Source organism: Myotis davidii, unplaced genomic scaffold (assembly GCF_000327345.1).
Source record: "Myotis davidii unplaced genomic scaffold, ASM32734v1 scaffold684, whole genome shotgun sequence".
NCBI classification, from domain to species: Eukaryota; Metazoa; Chordata; class Mammalia; order Chiroptera; family Vespertilionidae; genus Myotis; species Myotis davidii.
This window is the reverse complement of record NW_006295564.1, coordinates 2,286,256-2,296,486: the sequence shown is the minus strand read 5'-3', so window position 1 is coordinate 2,296,486 and position 10,231 is coordinate 2,286,256. Positions and strand designations below refer to the sequence as shown.

At 35.9% G+C, this 10,231-nt stretch overlaps 1 protein-coding gene across 2 annotated transcripts in view; it reads right to left on the bottom strand.

Annotated features, from left to right (window-relative positions):
- The window catches only part of TLK2 (tousled like kinase 2), a 78,998-nt gene that overhangs the window by 36,663 nt on the left and 32,104 nt on the right, over positions 1 to 10,231 (bottom strand). The window contains exons 6-10 of one of the 2 annotated variants that reach the window (XM_015568153.1): positions 7,822 to 7,989; positions 5,055 to 5,150; positions 3,791 to 3,883; positions 1,687 to 1,821; positions 136 to 272 (exon numbers count right to left, since the gene is read on the bottom strand). In XM_015568153.1, the coding sequence (XP_015423639.1) occupies positions 136 to 272; positions 1,687 to 1,821; positions 3,791 to 3,883; positions 5,055 to 5,150; positions 7,822 to 7,989 (629 nt within the window). The remainder of the gene's footprint in view (positions 1 to 135; positions 273 to 1,686; positions 1,822 to 3,790; positions 3,884 to 5,054; positions 5,151 to 7,821; positions 7,990 to 10,231) is intronic. The other variant, XM_006770274.2, reaches the window with a different exon arrangement.

Here is a 10,231-nt window from a genome sequence, read left to right as displayed (position 1 = left end):
ACATGTGATGGCTGAAACTGACTGAAAAGATGACTATCACTAACTACTAGAATTATTAATGATTCAATTACAGAAAACTTAAAAAATACAAACCAAGTTGTCAATTCTCAATTTAATCATCACATATTAACTTACTTGATAAGGTTCTGGAAAGCATAACCATCTGTCCATTGTTCAGTAAAAGAGGCCCCGTGTCGGACAGTGGTAAAGTGGCCCAATCTCAAGCGGTCTTGCATGCTCTTATCTCTACATGCCATCTTCTCTTGTTTTGACTTAGAAGAACAAATAGAAAATAATTTCATTTTCCTATGAGAACTCATATATAGCATTATGTTTATTCTTTGTACTATACTGTGCAAAGTTTAGTACAACTGACTAAATTTGCATTGACCTTAGGAAGTAAGCTAAAACTTTAAATAAATTCTCTATATTAACATCTACCTTATCATAAAAATGGAAAAAAAGCGGTTTCCTTATTATAAAATTAGTAAATTAAAAGATGAAGCAGTCCTGGCTGGTTTTGCTCAGTGATTAGAGTATCGGCTCACAGACCAAAGAGTCTCAGGTTCGATTTCCAGTCAAAGTCATGTACCATTGTTATAGGTTTCCCCAATCCTGGTAGGGGGCCGTGCAGGAGGCAACCAATCCATGTTTCTTTCTCATGTCAATGTCTCTCTCTCTCTCCCCCTCCTCCCTCCCTTCCACTCTCTCTAGAAATCAATGGAAAAAATATCCTCGTGTAAGGATTAAAAGTAATAAAAAAATAAAAGATGAAGCAAAATTTCCCAGTATCTTTGACATCAGCATAATCACTTCACTTTTATCACTGCTCCCTGTCATTTTAACAACATCCCAAAGATTTTAAGCACAAGTAACCAGGTTGCCTCAAACCTGTACCTTGTAATAATTTCATTAGTAAGTTCTGCCATCTTAAAGCTTTCAATGTAAGATAAATAAGTACTGGGAATGTAATAAGAAAAAACTTTCAAAAAGAAGTTACTAATAACTATTAAAAGCAAGTTGCAATTAATCACATACAAGGATATACCAACGTAATTATTTTACAGCACAAAACAATTATAATATAATTATATATGTACATTACTCCAAATACCATCTCTGAAATGGAAACATAACTATTGTTAAATGTTTGTAATAGAATCCACACTTCAACAGATAGATAAAAATAAGAATTAAGGTCCAACCGGGTAAGCTCAGCTATAGCATTGTCCTGATATGCCAAGGTGTGGGGTGTGGGTTCAATCCCCGATCAGGGTACATACAAGAATCAACTAATGAGTGCATGGATAGGTGGAACAACAAATCTCTCCCCCCCCCTTCTCCCTCCTCCTCTCTCTAATCAATAAATTAAAATTTAAATAAATAAAAGAATTTAGGGAATCAACACCGCGAATAAACTCAACTAGGACAAGCTGTTTCTGTCCAATCAACATCACACACAAAGCAATGCAAAACCAAAAAGCAGAAAGAATGTCCCAAATTATAACTCTGGATGCTTGGTTCACATATCCAAACAAGAAAGAATTTTAATTATCAAACAATAAGTCTTTTCCTAAAAAGCCCTAGTTTGAAATATTTTCATCCCAGGTAAGGAGTAAGGACCCACAACGACACACACTGAGCACCTTGGGATACGTAGTATCCTGGCTGCCTTTCACCACTCACCTTTTCTATAAGGAGTTTCTTGCTCATTGTCACACATCGATTTAATCGTTCTTTGTATTTCTCTAGCATCTTTTGCTGTTCATCAATCTGCCGTCTCAAATCACAGTTGGCCTTCAATGGAAAACAACATTTTACCTCCAAGGAAGAACGATTAATACAAAAGAAGTTTCTAGGGATGTCAGAGAATCATTTGTTCTTAAATCAAAAGCAAAATTAAGGATTGAACAGGTCTTAAAAAATGTTAAATTCTTTATTCTCTCTTAATAAACTTATCTATTTATTAAAGATGAATTCTGTTACTAAAAGTGCGCTTGTTTTTCTACTGATCATATTTTACTCCTCCCAAAAGCTAGTTACAGCTAGCTAAATCTAGTACATCACATACGCCTCAATTATCACAAGACGAAAGGGAAAAAACCCTATGAAATATGAGATGCTTAAAATACATAAAAAGCATGATTAAACACTTTACAGCACTTATGGATTAAATACTTATAAAGAGTGACTAAACATTTACAAAAAAATTACAGAATTAAAAAAACACACACATATAGTTCTTTAAGTTCAATTGTTCTTTGTTTTTAAATTCTTGTTTCCAAAGAAAAGGAGACATGAATGTACATAGTGTTTCTTACCAGAAAAGCCAGGCACACCCATGCCCACATAAGATAGAACTAGCTAGCTGAATACAAGGTCCTGGTTCAAGAATGCCAGAATGTAAATACACAGTTAATTTAGCTGTGGCCAGAAGGATGGGATAAATACTTTGAAAAATTCAAGCCTCCTACAATAACAGAGAAGGAAAGAACCACTAACCCAAGATCAATTTTGACTTGAAACTCCTGAATTTATCCTGGTGTTAAAAAAAAGATCTCCACTCTTTCGGTAAATAAATGCTACTTTATAAAAACTTGCTGGAATTATGAAAAAAAAAAATCTGGTATTTCCCAATCAAATAAAATAAGTGTTTCTAAAACATTAAAAATCACACATGGAGGATATTAGAGAAAACTCAAGTTTTAAGACTTTTCAGGCTTCATTCTAAAGTGACCAGAATAGAAAAGCTCCCATCTCCAACTGTCCGCTCTCCCCATAAGTATAATTTCTTCCCATTAGTTCCTCTATGAGTTCTATGGACCACATTATCAAAAGCGAAGTGCAAGGCAGCAGACCCCTACTCAGCTGTGTCATGGGCCCTCGTGGAGCCGTTTGAAAACCACCACATTAGTATAAATAAGGATCAAACCTACCCCTTCTAAATCACTAGAGAAGAGAAAAATGTTAATCAATTTTATTTATAAATCAGCAATATTTATGTATATATGCATTTATATATATAAATACTACAAATGGCTCAAAATTACTAAAGGAAATGTATCAAATGTTTTATCTTGAATGCCATCTTTTTCAGCATTTGCTGAATTTTTTTAAAAAAAGAGCAGGTATTACTTTCATAACAACAATAAAAACATTTAAAAAATTTTAAGCATGGATTTGTCAATATACCAAATTGCATGTTAAAAATACGTATTTAAAATATCCTGGTATATTTTCTAGTGGTATCTTTTAAATTCCAGATTAGGTATTTTTGACCTAATTTTTCTTGTAAGTACAAAAAACTTTAGATGAATAGATTATAAAAGATACAAAATAAAAAAACCAAGGCTGTGAAATAGTTTTAAAATTCAAGAATACAAAGGCCCTGGCTGGGTTGCTTTATTCTTTAGAGCGTTGACTCCATACACCAAAATTGCAGGTTTTATCTCTGGTCAGGACACATACAAGAATCAACCCACCAATGCATATATAAGTGGGACAACAAATTGATGCCCCCTCTCCTCTCCGCTCCCCCTTCCTTTTTCTCTCTAAAATAACAATAATAAAAGAATATTAAAATTCTACAATATAAGATTTCCAATTTAAAGGCATTTACAGTGCTTAGAATGTAGGTTTGATCCTGCTCGCTATTCAGAAAATATCCATATGCTTATTATTTAACTTTGTTATTTGGCTATAGTAATTATCTCTATGATATGCACATATGCCAAATACACATAACATCAATCAGAGCTTATAAAATCTCCTATCACATTTTAATACTTACTCTTAACAAATCATCTATTCTTCCCTCCTTCTTCTCTAAGTCAGAATTCTTACTGTTTTCTAGTGCAGATATTTTTTCTATTGTGAGGTCAGACTATAGAGACAAAACAAAATTTAGAATTAGTCTCAAAATACTGCATACCGTCACTCCTTTTCTCATTACTTTTCTGGGAGAAAAGGCACTTGCTAACAAATAGCCAAGAATCATATGGCTCAAGAAACTGAATCTCCTTTCTTCATCCCATTCTTTAAGTTTTATATTCTGTTACACCTGCACCTCAAAAACATATTAAAACTGGAATGAAATGTATGAATTATCAAGATCTCTGTGTATTGAACAATAGAGAAACATACTATTTTAGAAATGAAACTGAGAGAAGACATGACCCAAGCACGCCACCTTGTGGAAATAATGAACAATCAGAAGGCAAGAGATCAAAGTTACTGGAATATTCAACTATCTTTCAATTGCCCAAAGGCTGGTAATTCAAATAAAATTAAAGTCTGCTCCTGAAGGTTGCATAGCTCAAGACTTTAGAAATGCTCCTAGATTTTCAAGCATCCTGCCCTGACTTGAAGGCAGCACAGTGCCAAGAAAACCTGGTATACTATTTGACTAGCTCAATATTACAAAGTAGAAGACATATATCCACTACCCTTTGCAAATAATATCTTTGATTGTTCACAACATTCTAACTTAAAAAGTTTCTGAAGACTGTTTAAGGAGAAAAGTATGTTGGTGTGCCACATGTTAAAGAAGTTTATCTAGGTCCTGCCAAATGAATAGGTACACGGAATAAATTAACTCCTTTCATAAAGTAGTAAATTAACATTCATTGACGACTACCGTGAGCACTGTCCTAATAAGCATTTTGTATATATTGTTTGAGACAATTAGAATCAACCACATTATACAGATGATTTGTACTCAAGAAAATTGAGGACTAAAAATATAATGTAAGGTGTAAAGACAGAATTTGAACTCAGGCAAGGTCTCCAAATGAGTGCTCTGTTCTCAACAGCTTGCTATAAACAAGCGCTTCTGCTGCAACGTGCCAGAAAGGAAAAGAAACACCTCAAAAGTTAAGCACCTTCCAAAAGCCTTTAAGTACTCATAATGTAACTTCTAACAGAATAATAAAAATAATGAGGTAAAGTTAGAGAATTAAAGGGAAGACAGAGAGAGGACTCATAGACTTTATATGTGGTTAGCAGTTATTCTTAAGCAGATCTTTTTCTCCTCTGTTTACCTATCGCCAACCTACCTGGGTCTGTCTGTGCTGGATGGAGATCTGTTTCTGGGAGCTGCAGTAATGCTCTGTGTTACCAGATCCTGTAGAAGAGGGACTGTTTTGCTGAGCCTGTAATAAAGGTATATTACCAATCACAAGAAAGTTTTGCATTTTCCTCCACAAACATTTGTATGAATGCAAATGATTAACTCTATATAAAATGAACTCTGATGAAAGGCAGAAGTCAGGGCCATGTAGCCACGAAGAAAGTAAAACAATTCAAATGAGAAGCAAGAGCCAGACATGATGGCTTGGAACATGTTCCTAGAAATAGTTTAAAATATCAAATGCTGCCTTAGCTGGTCTGGCTCAGTGGATAGAGCGTCAGCCTGAGGACTGAAGGGTCCAGGTTCAATTCCGGTCAAGGGCACATGCCCAGGTTGAAGGCTCAACCCCCAGTAGGGGGCATGCAGAAGGCAACCAATCAATGATTTCTCATCATTGATGTTTCTATCTCTCTCCTTTTCCTTTCCTCTCTGAAATCAATGAAGATATATTTTTTTAAAAAAGCAAATGCTTATAAAAGAATTTTTTTAAATATGTAAATTAAGTTATTCCTGTTATAACAGGCCCCTTTCACTTGTATTTAAATATGCTTTTATCAGTAAAGGCTGGTGATGAAGCAAGGGGATGCTAGTAACTCCAGGCAGAAGGACTGGGAACTACTATTCAGAATAAAGTAGTGCCCCTTATCCACAGTTTCAGTTACCTGTGGTCAACCGTGGTCTGAAAATATTAAATGGAAATTTCAGAAATAAACAATTCATAAGTTTGAAATTGCACTCTGTTCTGAGTGATGTGAGGAAATCATGTGCTGTCCCGCTCAGGACATGAATCATCCCTTTGTCCAGCGTATCCATACTGTATGCACTATGAACCGTTAGTCACTCCGTAGCCATCTGACTGTCAAAGTACTATAGTGCTTGTATTCAAGTAACCCTTACCTTACTTAATAATGGCTTAAAAGAGCACAAATAGTGACACTCGCGATGCAGATGTGCCACCAAGTGTTTCCTGTGTGTGAAAAGGTAGGTATGTATAGGTACTATTGATACCATCTGTAGTTCCAGGAATCTACTGGGGGTCCTGGAACAGATAAGGGGGGGGACTATTGTAGTCTCCTAAGTCCCCAAACATTATCCATAAACACACACTGGCCCCAAATCCAAGTTAATTTCTAATAATATTACTTGCTGACAGAGACTTTTTAAAAATATATATTTTTATTTATTTCAGAGAGGAAGGGAAAGGGAGAGAGAGACAGAACCATCAAGGATGAGAGAGAATCATTGATCAGCTGCCGCCTGCATGCCCTACACTGGGTATGGAGCCCACAACCTGGGTCCTGACTAGGAATTGACCATGACCTCCTGGTTCATAGGTCAATGCTCAATCACTCAGCCATGCCAGCCGGGGTGAGTGACTTTTATACACAATTTACAGGGCATCTCTAAAGCATTGCCTCCTGCACACCCCCCACTGGGCATCGAGCCCACAACCCGGACACGTGCCCTTGACGAATCAAACCCGGGACCCTTCAGTCTGCAGGATGACGTTCTATCCACTGAGCAAAACCAGCTAGGGCTTCTAAGGCATTTTTAAATTTAGAAAGCTAATTTAGGATTTAATATTATTCAACTATTCAGGAATATACAATCATTATTATCCCCAAATTCCTTTTATAAACAAAATGGCACCTAACAACACAGTACAACTTGTCACAGACATAATTAGGAAATATTGGATGGTGTGAGGATTAGATAATGTAGTGTTTTACACAGGTAAATTTTTCTGATACTGTATATATTTATCTTTCCTTTTTTTTAATCCTCACCCAATGATATGTTTACTGATTTTCGAGAGAAAGGGAGAGAGAGATGTGTCTCTCTCACATTGATGTTTGCATCTCTCTCCCTCCCTCCCTTTCTTCCTCTGTCTCTAAAAATCAATGGAAAAAATATCCTTGGGTGAGGATTAACAAAAAAAAGAGAAGAAACTTAGATTATAACTGGAAATAATGAACCAGTAAGAGGAACACAAATTTTAACAAATGGTGGCTTCAGCTCTGAAAATTGTCCCTAAACATGGAAGCATAGGGCAATAGAGCTTTCTCTTGCTTTATACATCCTTGGTCACAAACACTTGGTAGGTCACAGAAACCAAGAAAGTAGAAATTTCTGAGTCAAATTGTATTATAATTTGGCAAATAGGTCAAACTTTCAAGTTCTTGTTCTTCAAGGAAGGAGAAAGAAGCAAGCTGAAAAGAGCAAACAGATAAATATTCCTGGAAAAGGTAAACATAACAACACTCAGAAGAGTTGAGAGAAGGCAAGCATGTCGGTCACCCAAATACCAGAGGTGAAACAGCTTGTAAGCATGCTACGGAACCCCTGACTACAGGCTAAAATTTTACTGACTTGAATATTGCTTTAAATAAGTGATGGCTGCAGTCTGGAAATTTTACTTGTTATAAGTTCTTTGGTTGTTATGGAATTTGATCTGTATCTTCTTTACTTTGTCAACCTAAGGTCGCAGTTTTCTTCCCACAATGTGTTCAGACATTAACAAAACAGTTTTTTCTCTCAGCCCTTTGAACCCAGGGAGACTGAGAAGAAGCTCACCACTACCTCTAGAAGTGACAGTTAAAAAGGTCATCCTCTCTCTACCAAATAGTTATTCTAACTTCATCAAGGAGCTCCAGGACAACAAGGGTCTGCATAAACTCAGGCTCAGGACTCACTGAAACAAAAGTGAAGCAGAGGCCAGCTCCCCTCTGTGCCAGCTGCTCTGTGTCGAGCCGAGGTTTTGCTAGCATTACTGACATCAGGGTTGGCAGAGCAGACTGCTCCTCCGAGACCTCCTTTGCAGCGCTGCCATCTAAACCATAGAGGGGCTGTTCTACTCGTCGCTGGAAAACATTAAAAAACACACAAATTACATGAGAAAGAAAATCTGATATTGCCAAAACATGCAACAGATTAAAACAGTTATTGAATATAATAATGACTTAAAAAAAACAAATACCTCTGAAGACACATACGGAGAGCATAATAACATTATTGGATTATAACCTAGCTATCAACCTGAATTAATATCTTACTCAAATTAAACAAAACTACATTTCAATGGTTCTATATTTACTCAACTCTGAATTGGCAGATTACTCTGTAGAGTTCAATAAATCAACCTCATAATACCTTCAATCCTACAAAGGAAATGTTATTTCTATCCTGTAGGTAAATGAAGATTAAGATATTTGTTCCCTACTTTATAGGTAGAGCTTATTTCACTCTTAATCCTATTCTCAGCACACTATACCTAGACGCAAAAAACAGCTGAAATAAATATAAGCAAAACAAGCTCCATACTACACTAAAAGAATAACATACCACAATTATGTATGATTTATTCTAGAAATGTTAAGTATGGTTCATTATTAGCAAATCCAATAATGTAATTCATTACATTAATGTCAGAAGGAGGGGAATCAAGATTCTTCCCTTTATAGATGACCCCCGCAAAAAAAGTCCACATTATTGGGCAACTCTTAAAAAAAAAAAAAAAGACCTGGTGGCTCAATGATTGAGCATCAACTTATGAACCAGGAGTTCACAGTTCGATACCCGGTCAGGGCACATGTCCAGGTTGCAGGCTCAATGCCCAGTGTGGGGTGTGCAGGAGGCAGCCAATCAATGATTCTCTCTCACCATTGATGTTTCTATCTCTCTCCCTACCCCTTCCTCTTTGAAATAAATAAAAATATACTTTAAAAAAACTACAAGTATCCATCTTTCATATAATGAAGTATTTTTTTAGAAATTAACATACATAAACTTAATGGTCCTTTAGTAGAAACACTATCATTAATGTATGGAATTAACACATTAATATCACAATCATTCAACATTTTTATAAAAGTTTTGGTCAATGTGATAAGGAAAAATGAGGTAAACACACTGGAAAATAGTAAAGCATCATTAAAAAGTATCATTTTTGGATGATATAACTATTCACAAAGGAAACCAAACCAACTGAAAAACAAGAGTTCAGTAAAATGGTCATATATAAAATAAATAGACAAAAATCAATAGCTTTCCCATATACCAACAACAATTGATTACAATCAGAATATGTAATGGAAGAAAAAGCAGACTTAAAATTTATGTAAAATACTCAGAAATGCACTTAAGAAGTATGCAGATTATACATAAAGAAAAACTAGAGCCCGGGTGGTGTGGCTCAGTGGTTAAGCACAGACCTATAAATCAGGAGGTCACAGTTTGATCCCAGTGACATGCCTGGGTTGTGGACTCAAGCCCCAGGTGGGGCATGCAGGAAGCAGCCAATCAATAATTCTCTCTCATCACTGATGTTTCTATCTCTCCCTCTTCCTTCCTCTCTGAAATCAATAAAAGTATTTTTTTAAATATATATACATTTTTTTTCTTAAAAAAAGGAAAAACTAGAGCTTCACTGACAAACACAGAAGATTTTACCTAAATTAAATTGCAATATTATGCTTCTGGATTCAAATTTTACAGATGTCAAATTTCTCTAAAAACCAATGCTTAGGGCTTTTTCTTTCTTTTTAGTTTTGTTTTTCCTTTCCTATTTCACAAGAAAGTGTGGTGATGGTATAATTATCATCTGGGTTCCTTCTTACTCTCTTTTAGGGAGTTGATTTTTGTGTGACTTCACAAATGAATTCTGAGGTTCACTTAGAAAAATAATCAAAATTAGTCGTTTAATTTTAAATAAGGAATATCTGGGAAATTTGACTATTAAAACATATACAAAGCAACATTAACTAAATTAGTATAATACAGAAAATTCAGGAAGCAACCCATGTAATATCCTATCTAATAAAAAAGAAACATGGTAATTGGCGTACGACCACTACCCTTCCCATTGGCTAATCAGGGAGATATGCAAATTAACTGCCAGCCAAGATGGCGGCCGGCAGCCAGGCAGCTTGAAACTAACATGAGGCTTGCTTGCTTCAGTGACGAAGGACTCCAACGTTCCCACCTGCTGCTGCAGGCCTCTGAGCCTGCAGTTTGAACATTGTAACAAATAATACCACCAGACTTCAACCAGCAGGATTGCAACATTGTAAGCAAAGGCTAGAGACCTACTTTCAGCCGCGGAGG